This window comes from Tachypleus tridentatus, chromosome 4 (genome assembly GCF_004210375.1).
Source record: "Tachypleus tridentatus isolate NWPU-2018 chromosome 4, ASM421037v1, whole genome shotgun sequence".
Taxonomy (NCBI): domain Eukaryota; kingdom Metazoa; phylum Arthropoda; class Merostomata; order Xiphosura; family Limulidae; genus Tachypleus; species Tachypleus tridentatus.
The window spans coordinates 65,209,786-65,227,933 of record NC_134828.1 but is presented as its reverse complement, the minus strand read 5'-3'; the positions used below and the strand labels follow the sequence as shown (position 1 = coordinate 65,227,933).

Genomic DNA, 18,148 nt, shown 5'->3' with positions numbered 1-18,148 from the left:
CCATCAAGGTAAGACATTGTGTTAAAACATACTTGGTCGGAAAGTTTAGTTGTTACTGAACAACCAGATCCTTTAATTAGCCCAAAAAGGAGGCGTAGATTGTAAGATCATTTTGTACTGTTACCTTTTGTTTTACTGTTGATATGTTGTCTCGGTCGTTATTAATATTTGTCATGAAAATCTCTGACTTGTTGTTTCGTTCATTATATACATATGTATATGTAGTTCATTTATTATGAAGCCCCGAGCGACGTTCTTTCTCTTTACTGCAGAAGTTGAGGTCAGTTGTATGTTGTTAAGCTTTAACAATAGTAACATAAACATTTTTGAATATTTATATATTAAAATTTCTTATGAAGGGCATGCATACTTTTAAACTTAGTGAAACAAGTTTATTCCTTTTTTTTTCACCCCGGAATGTCATAACTAAACAATAATCACATATTTCATAATAACTTGTTGCAAGTAAAAAGAAATTAACTGTTGTCGTTATTGCTACTGGTCGTATGAACACAGGAAATATACTAGGATAAGAATGTATGGGAAAATCCACAGTAAAATGTTGCTACAGTCTTTTGTACTGTAGTTACTGATTAGTAACCAGAATAAACTGTTTTTCTGGTTCCAGATTCGGGGTCCTTTGATACTAAATGCCGATATTCTACCAGGCCCTAACAACCCCATCACTTCGCCAGTGGACGCTTGGACTTTTTTAACTTTATGCAGAACCCGTTTTCCTCGCTCTATCATATCTATCGGTTGGACAACGTGTAGTGAAGTCGTCGAGGTCATGCCTGGAGGGTGCATCAGATTAGGGTGAGCCATTTTCCTATTAGGAATAAAGTTGTTATTATTATCTTTTAACAAGTAATTGAAACAAATACCAAGCACGTTGAAATAACTGCTGTTAGAAAGTTAATTTATGTATAAGTCGCATTGCAATAGTGTTTATAAAAGTTGCTGGAAAAATACATTTAGTGTTGGTTCAGGACATAAATTCAAATATCCCTGGTCATTTTTGGTACCTAGAATGGATAATACAAGTTATTTAGAGATTTACGTTCTCGGAAACTTTAGCAAAATCAAGATTAGCACAGGAATTTTGAGTGACCAGTTATAATTGTATAAATTATAGGTAGCTAGTTAAAAAGTAAATGATACGTGTGTGTGTCCTGGCTCGTACCTAGAATGTTTGAAAAAGTGGTTCTAATTTGAAAAAGTAAGCGTCAACATACGTTGTACGAAGTACAGTCGGCATGCAAAGCATGCTAATGTTATGAGGATCTGATGGCATATGACTATTTCAAACCAAAATGTGTTGTTAATACTTCGTCAGAAAAATGTATAATATGTAAAAAATGTTAAATCAGGCAGGCACTGCCTACATCAGTTGGTTCGGATTGCTAATCGAAATGGTATTTTAAATATCTACTCAATAGCTCATCAGAAATATACAATATGCAATGTTTCTTTTTATAACAATATCTATTTCATGACTGAGTTACAAGTTCTAGGAATGTCCGTGAGTATAACAATGTTTAAATATCTCGTTCTTTCTCCTTCTAGTTTATTATATGATAACCGAAAACCAAAACATTGCTGTAATCTAATTTCACTGAGGTGTCATAGTTTCAAACGGAGTATCTAGTTTTATAAGTGTTATTAGTAACTAACAGTAATGTTTTAAAAAAATCATAATTCTAGTGTAAACAACGTTATCATTACCCCTTGAAAACAGCTTTCTTACAAAATTTTGTTGTTTTAAAAAACTTAAGTACAGGGTGAAACAGGCATTATCAACCAGTAATAGATAAACAATAAATATTGCAGTTGAAACCTCACTGCACTTAGAACTTGGTTATAAATATAATCTTCCTACGTCTACTGAAACACTGCGTTAAAAAAACAATAACATGCAAATAAATAAAAGAAAAAACTTTTCAGAAAAGGAAGTAAATATAGGGATGACTCATACAGCAATGTATATAACTTTTAAATCACAAGTTAGTTTAATTTATCCTGTTTATGTCTGTTAACGTTCTATTACACCATGTGTCTGTGCTAGTATATACTGTAGAGATGATGGAAGTGCCATTCCTACTACCTTTTCACATTATTTTTGAATGATTGATATTAACCACCCTAATGTTTATTTCCTTAATGGATTTTTTCTTTCGTTGTGAGATAAGTATCTCCACTATAACAATATAAGCATCCTTTTCATACGTGTTTTATGCCTGTATAACCTTTATTAGATGTTTGTAGTTTGATGATGTGAGAGTTAGAGCTTTACAGTGCGACTTTGATGTTAAGCGTTTACAATGTGTTTACGAACAAAAGAAACACAAAGGTTTAAAAGTTTTGATCTGTTTCCATAATCGGGTTTATTATTTATATTATATAATATACGATAAAGAATTTTACGTTTTTTTTATTATTCTACAAGCTTCCTCTCTGTTTTTAACCATACAAAGTTTTTGGATAACTTATTTTTATTAGTTAATTCTATAAATCTAAACATCAGTACAAAATATTTTACTAACACTAATAAGCTATGGCATAGCGGTTGATATATATTTTTTATTTGTCAAGCATAAACTTTTAGTTCACAGCTCTATCACATCTTGATAGACTTGAGTTTGGATTCAGGAGGCCAAACCCTTTTGATTGATATATTTTACCACGCCCAAGGTCTCACAGGTTAACTTATTCTAATCCTAGCTAAACTAATTTCAGTTTGAGGGCATAGAGATCCTGACAAGCAATCAAATCGAATCGGGTACACGAACGCTCCAAACTTATTGTTGGTGCACAGAAAGATAGTAATAAAAAGTTGAAAAAAAGTATGGTAGATTAATTTACTCTAATCCTGCCTAAAAGAATTTGAAGCGCTGCAGCTACTGAGGATTCCTGTTGTTTCTTAAGTAGCTAAGACCAGAAACATTATTTTAGAATTATTCATACCTGAATAACATCTTAAGATGCTCCATTGTGAATAATAAAAATTAGTTTAGCTGTTCCTAAAAATAATTAATTTTATTAAACAATGTTTTGGACATATAAATGAGAACATTTGTTAGCAGGGAATGTTAAGCTAATGGAACAGAATAATTACCAACTTTTACATGAGGGGGAGAATGAGCCCACCTACTGGCAAACTTTCTAAAATCGTATAAATTTTAATCATAATTACTTTAAAAGATCGACTTTCATGTTTTTCTTACTTTCATAATAAATAAATAAAACTAATATATAATATAGCCCCTCTGTTACACATTTCACAATCTGGAATTTATGATGTTTAGAAATATGTACACAAACAGTTTTATGATTCCCGTAATATTATTCACTTTCAATATTAACTTTAAAAACCCAACAAAAACGAACGCAGCAGGTTTGGAAAGAAGTGCGTTTTTTTTTTTAAGTTAAAAGTATATTTCTTATTCAGGCTAACCAGAGAACACATTGACAAGATGATGAGTTTGGTGAAAGAATACAGCTTGATGCAACCAGTGATGTTTCCCATATGGGCCGCACACTTGAAGTACTCGGTGCCAGAAGTCCAAAGACTCCTGTTCCAGGTTCCCAGCAGTTCTTTGATGGCTTGGTGTCACAAAGGAGATCCTGTAACTCTGGAAGACCTCTTGATGATACGAAAAGCTTTTCATGTAAGTCAGGTCTTTTACGACCTGCCAGACGATTTTCTTCAGCACTTCTACTCCATTACCTGAAATGACGTCCATCTTTGGTTTCTATGACCGCCAAATACTTCTTTCCATGACAACTGGTGGCAGAACCTTGTTATTACGATCTCTTCTTGTATGCAGGTTCTACCTTGTATCTAATGTGCATGTGCCGCAGCCAAAAAAGATAAAAAAAAGCTTTATTATAAAACTATTTCCTCCTTTCGCTTGTTTTTCTGCTTGACTGTTGGCTCCATTAAAGTTTGAAAGCGTTATTTTTTGTTTAAAAAAACTTAAGTCTAATCAAAATGCACGAAAAGTCAATGAAGACAGTTGGGTTGTGCATGACGATCTAAACCTGAATTTTATCACAAAGTGAAACGAATTTCAAATGAAAGTGAAAAACAATTTCTTTGTATTCCTGTTAGCTTTTATTTAATTTTTAAAATTTTATATCATGACTGGAAATCAAAAATTATTCCTTTAAAGGTCAGAAAACCTACAGGTAAATGATATAGAAAAAGATATAAACTTTTTGGGACATTATACATATAATATAGAAGTAATACAGTGTTTCAAAACGATGATTGAAATGAAGCATGAAACAAGTGTTATTTTATGACTACTGCAGTTTAAAAAATGCGTTTTTTCTTGTTTTAATATTAAAAAGTTGTATATAGAAAGTTAGATGTGAAGTTTGGCGTTCAAGCAAGCAGCTGTTACCTGTTTGTGTTGTAGGTGGTAGCATTATGAGTTACCGTTGTGATAATTTCCTACTGTAATTTAAATAGCTATTCTTGTTATTAATGTTGTTTTTGCACTGTTTTAAAGATATACGTATTGTACAGAGGAGTGTAATAATGTTACATATTGTGATATACAGATTGTTGCCATAATGATTTCAACTTGTATCTTTGGCTTTTTCATGTATTGAATTATTTATCAAATGTATTAAATAGCACATTGAAATTGAATGTTGTTATTCTGGAAGTATGACATATTTAACAAGCTCGTGCAAAAAGCATTCCTGAAGCCTATTCAGTTCATCTGGATATTTTGTTATCAAAACAATATTTCGCCTTAACACGAGTCTGTAAGACATGTTTAGTTTACAAACAAAGCTTTCCCGGTACAATCTCTCTCTCTAATTTGGACACAGATACAGGTTTGCGATATCCGGAACCTGACGTGCCCATTAAATTGGCCCAATTCATGCAAGTTTATAGGCTCTGAGGAGGTAAATCCCATACCTCCATCCAGAATCTTACACTAAACACGTTAGGGACCGTAAATGGTCGGTAATACTAGTTCTTGTTCCTTGCTTCTATAAGGCCATTTCATCCACGGTTTTAGTACGTTCTGACAATAAAAATGTTCGGTCAATCCCACTATTCGTTGGTAAAAGAGTAGCTCAAGAGTTGGCGGTGGGTGGTGATGACTAGCTGCCTTCCCTCTAGTCTTACACTGCTAAATTAGGGGCGGCTAGCGCAGATAGCCCCCGAGTAGCTTTGCGCGAAATTAAAAAACAAACAAGTTGTTCTCATTGACTGGCGCACTAATACATCGGAGATTTATCTTACAGAGTATTGCAGAGAGGTTGTTAACAAAGCATAATTTATGTTTCACAGGATGTGTACACGTAACATTATATTATTAACAATAGATTTTAATTATTGTTTGTTAACCAAATATTCCGATTTAAAATTATTGGAATGTTCATTTCATTTTGTATTAATTGTAAAAAAAAATAACTTTTTGAGTAAAACATGTAAGTGTTACTTATATTCACTTACTATAATAGTATTTTTCTTCGTATGCTATCAATGATATTAGTCGTATTTATTAAAAATCCTTTATGCTCTATTGGGAATATCTTAGGGAATAAAAGGTTTGAACCTATTATCTCAACAAAAAAAATGAAAACTCTGTGGGTTATTGGAATGGTTGATTGTTTTGTAGTTAAGCACAGAGCTACACTATGAGCTATCTGCGCTCTGCTCACTACGAGTACTGAAACCCGGTTTCTAGCAGTATAAGTATGCAGACTATGCCACTGGGGGGGTGTTACTGGAATGGATCTTCTCAGTAGAGAAAACTAAATACTGGTTTTTAGTAATTAGTTATTTTGGTTCTTATTGAATCATAACTAATAATTACGAATACAGAAACTTATAGTAGCGTGTGCTGACATCTGTAATATTTTATGCAACGTTCTCGTTGAGTCATTTTCAAGTTGACTTATGTTTTTGTAAAATTATTGTTTATCATATAAGACTTATGACCCAAGTCTATTGAAATCGACAAGACAGGGTTAACGCCCTGTATTTTATTAATTTGTGCCAAGGCAGCGGTATCCACACCTCTTTCTTAATGTCCAAGAATCTTTACATAAAGTCACACGTACGTAAATCACGCATGATATTTTCAGAAGAAACATGTGAGTGTAAACGGCTTAACACAAACACCCTGTTAACCGCAAACAATTTATAAAATAGACATGACTTGGACTTAGTAACGTGCCACATATTATAAATTATATTACGCAACTCCTTTCACTGCTAAAAAACAGAATGAAAATGAACTGACAATACTGCTACAAGTTGGTATTATTTAGTCTGTTTAAATATATTATTTTAGTGTGTGTATGTATATATACGTATGCAGAAGTACGTTGTGCTGAACAGCCCACTGATCTATTACTGTTTTGTTTCGGATTAATAAACTTATGTTCGTTGCAACTTGAACTTATCAACAATCAGGCCTCAAATTATACTTCGGACCTGGGGATCACCGAAAATATTATCTTTTCAGATGTGAGGGCGTTATAACGTTACAGGTAATCTCACTATTCATTTGAAATAGTAGTCCCAAATTTGGTGGTGGGTAGTGTTGATTAGCTGCTTTCTCTCCAGTCACTTCTAAATTAACGGACGGCTAGAGCAAATAGCCCGTTAGTAGCTTTGTGAGAATTAGAAAATTATATAAAAAGCATCTACTTTGTCATTTAGTAGCTTTTATTATAGAACTATTCAAGTTGACGTAGCTGTAGAAACTAACAGTTTCTTTTTATATGCTGACTGAAAACAGTAACACCCTCTATGAAAATGTCTACCGCATCAAGTAGTATTAATTTATGCTAAAAATAGGGTGCTGTCTGTTTGCTTGTTTCTTCGTTTGCAAAATAACTTCAGAAATCAAAACGAGATGACAAAGATAAACATCGACAGGAATACTTTAGTTACAACTTGTTTTTTAGGTGCCATTTGCTCTTCTGGACATGTAATCAACACGTTCTAATATAGGCAATATGTAAGATTTGGTGTTTCTAGTATCTTACACTCATTTCGCTATGGTTAAGACAGAACTAAAACACAATCGAAATATTTTCAATTATACCGTCTAATTATGAAATGTGGGGTTATTATAAGCATTGTAAAAACTCGAGTCTTCCAATGCAACTAGTGGTCTTCTTCGCTATATCCTTTCCTTTTCTACAAATGGTTTGGACCAAGGGAGGGTGTGAACGTGGAATATTAACGATATCATGTTCCACCCCACCCCCTTTTAAGGCGTAGCTTTTATTTTCTACCAGTTCGCTCGAATTCCTATTTATAATACGGACTTGTAATGATACCCGCTTTCCCACCTGTTCTGTAACAGAACGGATTTAAACACATTTAGTGTTTTCACTTTCATAGGTGTCGAGTTTCGAGTATGCATATCGAAACGTCTCACTCGTGCATACGCTAGCAGAAAATCATTCAAACAAGTCTTTTAAGATGCTGTGCTGAATATTCAAAATCCACTATTTTTAAAATAAGGCAACTAAATTCAACATGTGGAATCGCCGCGAAACGTGGAGCTGTTTTAGTAAATCACGTGAACTGGTTCAATAACCAATTAGATACTCTAATGCATGGTTTGAATATTTCTAAGATACTTTATTGGCTGTTGGCTCACATAGCTTGAAAAGCGTTTTAAAATCATATAACAGCAACATCGGTTTTTTTTAATATAAGAGTACAGAACCTACTTGTGCTTCAGAAAAAATACAAGATTTAATATACTTAATTATAATTTATATTACACATATTAAGATTTTTTAAAACACAAAAAATTAGCTTTCTGGTTTCTACTTTAACGACGTGAATTACTAATTTGAGGTTCATGTATTGCTTCTACAATATACATACACACAGACACACACTTAAAACATAACTATAAAATTATTAATACCCAATGACCCAAGCGCTATCTAAATGGCTTCTTGCGAAACAAAAGGTCTAGTTTCTTTTCAACCATTGCACCATAGTTGGTGGATAATGAATAACTATCTAGCAATAGAAATTCAAATCAATGTTATTTTCTGAGTCACTCTATGCTTTCTAATAATAAATGAATACGTTTTAAACATTCCCATAGAAGCTAATTAGTGTTAGCTTAACCATTAGATGTATTAGTGTATTCTTCATTCTTATTAAACATTTTTATAAGTTTATTTGCGTTTTTATTATATTCTATCCTATAACTTATTTTTAGTAATATTTAAAGCCGACTCGCAAACACAACATATTTCACATTCTAGCTAATCAATTTAGGCCATAACTATGCCGATTTGTGTTTCCTAATAAGAGGTTTTGTCGAAAACGTACGGTGAGCGTAAAGTACAACTAATGCAGTAAATTAAAAGTTTGGACTTGCGTGATTTATATCACTACGAAACTAGAGCTTTATACGTGTAACACTTTTATTTTATTTAGCCTAAAATGATATCAGAGAAAATGTACTGAATTAAATTTTTGTGACTTTATATCAATACATATTTTGTTTTTTAACATTTTCAACATGAATATAACTTTCGATCAGGAATTTTCTAATTCTTGAAAATCCCTAAAGGTCTAGATAAAGAATAAAATGTTAAGATATATTATAGGCCTAAGTACAACCGATTATAATCAGACTTCGCCGGCTTGCAAACGCGTTCACGCCACAAGTCTTTCAGGGAACATCAGTGCGACATAAAAGATTACCCATAATTATAGAATTAACTACGGAACGCAAACAACTGTCAGTTGTATTAGAGAAACTTCGAAGGTTAAAAGTATACTTAATTTACTAAATTATTAAACAGTGCTGTAATTTATTAATAGCTCCATTTTGAGTTTACTTACTGATTAAGTATTATTTTATCACAAGTTACAGTTTTTACGACAAGAAAAGAAAATTTTGAACAGGTACGACGTTTCTATTACTATTGCCGTAATTATCAAATAAACAAGTTTTAACGGCAAAGAAAGTTTTAGTATTTAAACCAACATTCAAAAATCTAACAATGTATTTAAAATTTAGCATTGGTCACATATGTTATATATATATTAACTCTGAGGAAGCTGTAAAGGCGAAACGTTGATTTAAATAAATATATATTTTTTTATTTATCTGGAGTGTACAGGTCGTTTTTTTTCTTAACTGTTATCAAAATGTGTAAATCCCTCCAGTATGTACTGCAAATTTTGAAAGACAACAAAACATTTCCAGCAATTGATAGTGGTTACTTATGCATGTGCATATCAAATTGCGTGAATAGATAGATTATTTATTTGTAGCTAAACATGTCATACGAACAAAATGTGAAAAATATAACAAGTGAAATATGTTTACCGTTAGTTTACTCAGTCAAGTACACCCGCTAGTACAGCAGAAAGTATACGGATTTACAACGCTAAAGTCAAAAGTTCGATTCCCCTCGGGGGCTCAGCAGATAGCCCGATGTGGCTTTGCTATAAGAAAAATACACACACTCAGTCAAATATGGAGATTTACCCAATATAGAACAAAATATTGAGGTAAACTACTCAAAATATCGTTATAAGTGTCTGTAATTTCTTAGAGCAAAGCCACATTTAGCTATCTGATGGGTCCACGGGAAAAATCGAACCCCTGATTTTAGCTGCGGGGATCATCATTGAAATAAAAACTGTTACTTTTAAACTTTATACCTTTAGTATACAAACCAACCAATAGCATAAAAAGTTACGGTTTACAGAAAGTCCACAAAAACCCAATAACCTTATGCCCAATTATGTCTCTTTTAACTCTCTAAGCCAAAACTGGATTTTTTAACCTTATGTTTCCAAAATAAGCACCCAATTAGAAAACACTTCACATCTGCTACAACACAGTTTTTACAGTAACATCATTGTGTCTAGGTTTGATATGGTAAACCTTTTCCTTCAAACTTCTCTTGACGAGGCAATACAACTTACTACAGAAATTGTTTCACACGACCTCAAAAACTGAACCAACTGAATGCAGGAACACATAAAGTGTTAGAACTAGCCACACTTATTTGTTATCAATACGGGTGTTCGTACTTCTTTAAATTTCATAGACTCGAAATCTAATACCAGGTACTTTGGCCACTCTTTTTTATTACATCGTATAGAACAACTTCCACAGTTACGCCCAAATACAAGTAGATGACTCTTTTTGTAACTTTACTTGTAAAGAGAAACAAAGAAAATATCCTTCAACACATTAACAACATACATAAAGGCATACAATTCATAGTTGAAAATAAAAACAGCTACACAATAAATTTTTTAAACATTTACATCACACGAAATCCAAAGGCTCCACCACTAAAATTCATAAAAAACACATACAGCGGAAATTTCATAAACTTTTTTTTAATTCACGTAATCCACCAGAAGGTAGGTACTTTAAAGCCACTTAAATTTAGTATACATTATATGCACAAGAGTAAACATCGATTAAATTGTATATTTAACTCGATGCTTTACTAACGCTAACCTGTTATCCAGTAAAATAGGTACAAATATATTAAGTTTAACGAATTTAAAGAACACAGACAAGATACACTTAAACACGCAGACTAAAATAACACTCCAAAAAACAAATAAAACCTAAGCACTTACACCAGTGGTTCCCAACCAGGGGTGCGAGATAGCGTTTCAGGGAGTGCGAGATAACATTTGTTCTGACCACCTTCAACTTAATTCTTAAATAAATACTGTGAAGTGTGCGAGAACATATTAAACTTTTTTACGGGTGCGGGGCATAAAAAAGGTTGGGAACCATTGACTTACACTTTCAATATATATAGAAATACACCTCTATCAGAAATTTGGAAAAGACTAGTGCATAAACAGAACCTTACCATAATTCATAGATGTATTTCTACTTCTGGAAGAAAAATTAGACCTGAGTTAAAATTACATAACGAACCCACTGCACCACGAAACATTTACGAAATAAGGCGTAACAACTACCCAGCCTTTTACATCACTTTAATGAAACATCAAACATCCACTTTCCAAGTGACAAAAACAACCGCAGGTGTTTTGAACAAAAGGTTATAGTACTAAAACATTATCCTAACATTAACAGAAAAGACATCAAAGAAGCATTATTAACAAAATTTAACAATCCTACAATTAAATACCCAGGCACATCTCTGCATGTCTTTCATCATTATTTCCCTAGGCATTCCTAATTTTATGCAAATATTTTACATAATATATTCCACTTTTTCATCGTTTATTTTCTCTTCAGCCATAAATAACCTGTCAATTCGCGTGGATGAATGCGGTTATGCGAAATCAACCAAATTCTAAAATTTAAATGCATTGTCAGATTACTAATTTAAATACTAAGACATTCTTATGGGATAATTATAGTACTAGTGACCGATCGTACCTGTTCTAAAAATAATATTCTTTACTGTAAAAATATTAATTTAAAAGTTACTTTATGCGAAAAGCATTTATGCTAGGCCTACATTTCTGTGATATATGACCAATTAGTCTTACGATCGCAATGATTTCGAAGATTATTTTAAACAATGTGCCTTTATTTTATGTGACACAAATTAACAAAGCAAGCACATTGTAATGCATTTATAAACATTATATACCGAAACTACATATCAAATTTAACTTGCACACTTTCTCACGTATATCACGCACTGTCTAACACTAAGCGGTTAGTGCCCTCGTTGATAATAATCTAGAGACAGTTGGGAACCATTTTATATTCTCATTTCCATAATATACCGTTCACATCGTCAAAAATAAATATCAGTGAAAATTTATATAATTCCCATATGTAACTGGAATTCCTGTTATAGCAACCTTCAGGGAGTGGGATTAAGAATGGTAATATTGGTAAACATGTGAAGAAAAGATATATGAAACAAAAATATGCATTACAGCCATAATCACGATACGTTTCACAAATTGGAAAACTTAATTCTCAGAATATCGTGCTTTTTACCTGTTTCATAAGTACCTAATATAAATAATAGTGTAAAGCATATATTAGGTTATTGACTAGTCAGTAATGCTTATGTAATTTAAAAGGGGAGATGATTAAACAACCCAACCGCATTCTAATATTGATATAATACTTTAAGATACATGTGGCTTAAAACAAGTCTGGTCGTCAAAATTATCTTTGATCCATGTATTACGAAAGTTACTAATTTATCACTACAATATGCTCAACTAACTTAACACTTGTATTTTTAAAGTTGTTTATAATTAATGGAAATATGTAATCATTATTCTGATATTTTTTACCTATGACAGGATCATAAATAATAAAAAAGTTATTGGTTATCTAAGAGTTATAAACCATTTTTAAAGTGTCTTTTATGCAGGATATTTCATGTGTACTATATCATCTGATGGATACATCATTCACGATGAAAAGGTAAACATGTTGCGTCTCCGAAAAAAAAAAAAAATTCCTTTCAAAGAAATAAAATGTAGATTTTTCTCTCTCTCTCATATATAGATCACACCGAAAAGATAGTGCTTGGTAAAGGGAATAATTTATTTTTTAACTCCTATGGAAACACTAAGGTGTGGAAAATACCTAAACTAAGGATTCAAATTTTGCAAAAGAAAATATAAATGCTTGACACAACCATGGGGGATACTAGCGCGTCGTTAAAATGTGATGAATACCAGTATTCATGTATACGTGTATGTACAACATGCGAGTGAAAAGTTCAACACAGTGATCTTCAATTTTGTTTAAAATATCGACTTTTATTACATATGTAAATGATTAACCTTTGACACACAAAATATTCAGAAAAACTCTCGTAATTCTGATATCTTAACAGTGAAATCAAGTCTAAGCATAAAACAGCACGTCGATCATTTTAACATTTCTAACTGGAGTGTTTGATGGTAGACAACTAGCAAAAGGAAAAAAAAATTGCAGAGGCGTTTGCCATCCATGTCAAAAATCTGATATAATAGTATGTAAGCAATATTTGTATTGTTCAAATACAATTAAACGAAGAAAAAAATTAAAATGAATTAGTACAGTCAATTTTAAAACGACAGAACAGAAATCCTTTATGACTTGACACATTTTGTGAACGTATAGAATTTTAAGTTTGGGAACGACTATCAAAACCTATTTGTCATAGCACAGATATTCGACCTATAGGAGAGGAAGTGATATAATAACAATTTCTGTAGTTTTCATCATACGATAGGTGGTATTATTTTCATACTTCTTATTAAACACAGTAATTCAAATAAATCATTTCAACAGGGCATACCTGAAAAATTTAAGGCGTTAAAGATAGTTTTTACACTTGGCACAGTTCGCTTATCAACTACTAACAAACGCGAAATACGCCACTATTTAAAAAAAAAATGCATATTCAACTATTGACAAGGAATTTCTCTCGGACAACGTTTATAATGCAAAGATAAAAAAAAGGATGGTTAGTTTATAAATCTGTGAAGCCAATGTAGACCGTAGTTAGATTCTGAAATGCTTAATCATATCATACACATTCTTTGAACTTTATTATTTGAATATGGTGGGATTTTAATAAAGGTAAGGCTTTATTAAAGTCAGCTCACGTTCCAACCATTAGTGCCATCTCTAGGCAACTTGAAAACATCTTTTTTACTCTTAAATATATTAAACTTGTAAACTACTTTTCAAAGATTTCAGTTACCGTTATTTATGGTGTAATTAAAATATTAGTACGTACATTTCAGATTTTAATAACTTTATAACTATTAAAAACTGCATGTATGATATTACAATTTCACACTGTTATATGTGAAGCAATAGACGGTTTAAATATATATATTGACAAATAACTAAACAGAACAGTATAACAAATGTACAGACGGGAATGTTACCTCAAAAAACAATATTTGTAAGAAATTATAATAACTGATGATAATTATAAAATGCACAAAAATGTAATATAAAGCAGCTAAAAACATCTCAAAATAAACCTTTCATCTAATAATGTTTTTTTTTTTTATAGAGATTTACGTCTCTGGCACCATTTGTTTAAGTACCTCATCAGAACATCAGTGAACTTTTGTACTCAACCATTGGAATGCATACTGTATAAAGCAAAACGGTTAAAGCTTTCCTATATAGCGTTATATGTATATATATATTTTATATTTATAAAAGCACACAAAACTGTTACAAAACAAAGGATCGTAAAAAATTACATTGAACTACAGTAGAAAAATTAATAAACAAGAATTAATTTTGTAAGTGCTACTTTTACAAGTTTACGGTCATTTGGCACAAATAACTTGACAAATTCTTAACAATATTTAAATATTTTTTTACCCCATCTAGGGCCATGTTACAGTTACTCAAAATTTTACTGATTTTCCTGAGGTTTGGTTTGAACAACACAAACTGTTCATATCATAGCAGCTGTATTAAAAGTAAGTATATGCGCTATTGAAAGGTTCTGGTTATTAAGCTGCTTTAAATATTTACATCAACACAACCTCTAATGTAACACATTCTAAACTGATTGAATGGAACTAATCTTCAACAGAAGTTAAGTGTGTCAGTGACAAAAATATTAAAGAAATATTCAAGTCAACTCACACTCTGAAAATGAATCTTATACAACATATATTATTGAACATTTTGCAGGTTAATGCAATAGTGCTGTATATATTGGATATTGTAAAAGCATATTTAATAAAATTATTTTCACTATATGTATATCAGATACAAAATATTAAGAAATAAGCATAAAGCTCAAATATTAAATCCACAACATATGTATGTTTGTGACTTTACACAATTTGTTTTTAGTCAGAATGATTTTGATTCAGTCTGTTACTAAACTGAGTAATACATGCCTTATTTTTTACTAAGTAATAAAGGAACTCAGAAGTTACTTGAAGCAAACATATGTCCAAATGAAAATGAAAAATAATACCTCAATTAGCAGGCAAATGTTACAAAGATTTCAACCAGAACCTTTTAAAAATCACAGTGGTAATTTTAATACACTGTACATAAGTCACTATATGTCCAGTTGGCTCAGTGAAATAATGCATTAAGCACTCAAGCTATTTTTTAGAATACATGTAAACATAAACAAAAACTGAGAACAAAATGTAGTATGTCCCTTTTCTTATCAAAGATACATCAAAATTGTAAACTATATGATTGTTAGCAGGTTATTTCAATACATTCTTTTGTTGCTTATGATTACACATGCAAAAACATTACAATAACACTAAAAGTTGAATATTAATCTTGATATTAAAAGTAAGTAATGTGTTTAAGCTACTTTCTACCAATGTGCTAATAAATAAAAGAAAATATCAAACAGTTCATCTAAATAGAAATAAATGTCTTCCTTGCAGTGTATGGCTGCAACATAAGAGAAGTGGGTAATATACCTTTCTAAATAGATAAACAAACACTGTACACAAACTCCAGTCACCCCATTATGACAGAAATATTTGAACATTTTTTTCATAATAAAGAAAGTATTCTGTTGTCTTATGAATCAAATTAAATAGTTGTTACTTTCTTTTTTAACAAATGTAGCAATTGAATAGGAGTTTCTTAAAAATCACACCCACATCCAATACACTTCTGTGCAGGCATGTTTACATATTCTTGTGATACATTAATACTTTTCCAGAAATTAATTCACTCAAGAAGGGAAAATCTTGTGTATGTTTGGACAACAACAATGTATGAAGTAAAACACATTCTTGTTTTGTCTTCTGAACTACTCATTGGAAAAACTCATATTCTGTGGTTACTTTTTCGAAGAATACAAAAAATGTTTTTTTTTAAATTTATCCATGGCTCTTAATTTTATATCTTGGATAATTTAATTCATATTTACTCCATAAACTGGAGAGTGATCATTAATATAAAACTCTGAAAATACCAACACTTCTTACAATTTCTCCTCTTTGAATAACACATTTTGATTGTTAATTTGAACAATTATCTTTTGAGGAGATAGATAAATGTATTTTGTTTTACTGCTTTAGTATATCAACTACTGTCAAACAAAACTAATACAGTCTTTTCTAAATAGAGAAATATGACAGAATGTCTCATTTTTGTTCAGTTGGGTATCAGACCAGTTTGTTTCACCATTTAAGTACCAACTGGTACAGTAACTTAACAACATATAATTTTTTCCAGTTCAGAAAAGGTCAGTAGACTACTGAATCCATTCAGTATGCAATAAACACTCTAACTTATTATTGCTAAAACAAGGCTTTCTTGGTGCTGAAGCAAGTTATTCTAATATAAAGCATAAAATGAGGAAGAGGAAATGAAAGAAAACAGTTTCACAAAGGAAAGAAAACAGTTGTACAAATGAAAAGTTATCTTTTATGGCTTCCTTAAACCTTGTACAGTTTGTACTGATAAAAATAGTTGCTAATAAAGAGGATAGTTTTAAAACAGTTATTCATACAAAGATACAAGAAACACCATTAGTAAATTTATATTCTAAAATCTAAAATTTAAAATTATCTATGATTTATCTCAATTACAACAACCTCTAGAATAGGATGAAAAGGTAAATTGAGAAAATTATTAACCTGTGATGTTGTGATATATAAGGGTGAGGTTCAACCGGCTAAAATTCTGCATAGATAAGATTAGCTGCAAGCCCACTAAGAATGGGCTTTATGTAATGTGTCAAAAACATGATCAGCTTTCATACACAGAAAATGGAATGTGAATGCTGATAGAAGTTAACTACTTATAACAATTTCTATGTTTTCTAGGCTGCCTGACCAATGGTCATTTATACTGATAGTCAGCTTTACTTAGAAACATTTTCCAAACTACAAACAAAAGATTTCATGGTCTGAGAGCTTGACAAGGAGTCATCTCTACTGAGTGGCAAAAGTTTATAATAGTCTAGTTCTAAATTAATGTAAAAATGAACAAACAGTTCTGGTAATAAAATGTTTACTTGACCAGAGGTCCCAAGTACTGGCCAGAAGGTTAGGGTTTGCTGAAATGTATGTAACACTGTCCTCTAGTGACTGGTTAAGATAAAACTGTAAGTGTCACAACTCCTTTGGTATTTTTTAAGATCTCTACTGCTTCTTCATGTGTGACACCATCAAGGCTTTGATCATTCACGGCAAGAATTTGGTCCCCTCGTTTTAGCTGCCCATCTTCTGCTGCTGCTCCCTTCTCAAAAACAGTCTTGATGAAAATGGGTAAATCTCCATGTGGGCTACCAAAGCCACCAACTACACTAAAGCCTAAACCCTCTGGTCCTCGATGTAGTACTATTGTCTTGTATTCAGGTGGACTGCGGAAAAAACAACAACAGTAGGATAAGACAAAATCTATCACATCAGAAATATGACAAAAATTACTGGTAAATGTAACTATGGTTAAAAAACTTTTTTGCTCATATTATAAATTTCGTCTTTTAGAAGGAGAAGCCTTTTAAAAATGGACCTAACTCTCTAACATAAACAATTTAAGAATTAAAATTAACTTGGCTTAATATCTGTGGGATACATGCTTAAATAATAACAGCTATGCTATTGATTTCATTTAAATTTGAATATTTATGATACATTTTTTTAGATTTTAGTATTGATACCATCTTAAACACTTATAGAATGTTAATTAAATCCAATATCTAAAAATGTATATTTCCACAGGCCTGAATCAATTTGAAAAAAGGCTCTTAAAAGAACAGATTTGAGGGTTTGTCTGTTTCTGTTCATTTTCATTTTACAGTTGTGAGCAAAAGAGATGTATTCATACTGCCATCTTTATTAACTATCAAACTATAGAATTTTAATCTATACCTAAGGTAATACCATTATATAGTATCTTCACAAATTAAAATTACAAAGTGTGTTTATCTAAGGATATTAGTTATGTAGATTTGAACAGTTTTTGAAAGGATGAAGTTAATATGAGTAATTCCAAATTCTTACAATCAATTAATGTAGCTTTCACAATAAAGGTTTACTAAAAGAGTTTCCTTAAATAAATGCCCCCAGTCTGTTAACTCACAACTCTAGAATCTTGGTTTCAATACCTGTGGTGGGCAGAGTACAGATATCCAATTGTGTAACTTTGTGTTTAATTACAAACTAACCTTAAATAAAGCTAAGTAAAACTCAGAAAATTCT

General features: G+C 31.5%; 2 protein-coding genes across 6 annotated transcripts in view; one reads left to right on the top strand and one right to left on the bottom strand.

Moving 5' to 3' along the window:
* Nucleotides 1-4,652, top strand: part of LOC143249312 (protein FAM151A-like) — a 28,018-nt gene extending 23,366 nt beyond the window's left edge. Inside the window, exons 3-4 of the mRNA XM_076498933.1 lie at nucleotides 629-816; nucleotides 3,449-4,652. Of these exons, the coding sequence (XP_076355048.1) occupies nucleotides 629-816; nucleotides 3,449-3,731 (471 nt within the window). The 3' untranslated portion in view covers nucleotides 3,732-4,652. The remainder of the gene's footprint in view (nucleotides 1-628; nucleotides 817-3,448) is intronic.
* LOC143249311 (multiple PDZ domain protein-like) overlaps nucleotides 690-18,148 on the bottom strand; it is a 182,131-nt gene continuing 164,672 nt past the window's right edge. For 4 of the 5 annotated variants that reach the window (XM_076498929.1, XM_076498932.1, XM_076498931.1 and 1 more), the window contains one exon: nucleotides 12,737-17,307. In XM_076498929.1, the coding sequence (XP_076355044.1) occupies nucleotides 17,037-17,307 (271 nt within the window). In that variant the 3' untranslated portion in view covers nucleotides 12,737-17,036. Of the gene's footprint in view, nucleotides 830-12,736; nucleotides 17,308-18,148 lie in introns of those variants that run through there. The other variant, XR_013027714.1, reaches the window with a different exon arrangement.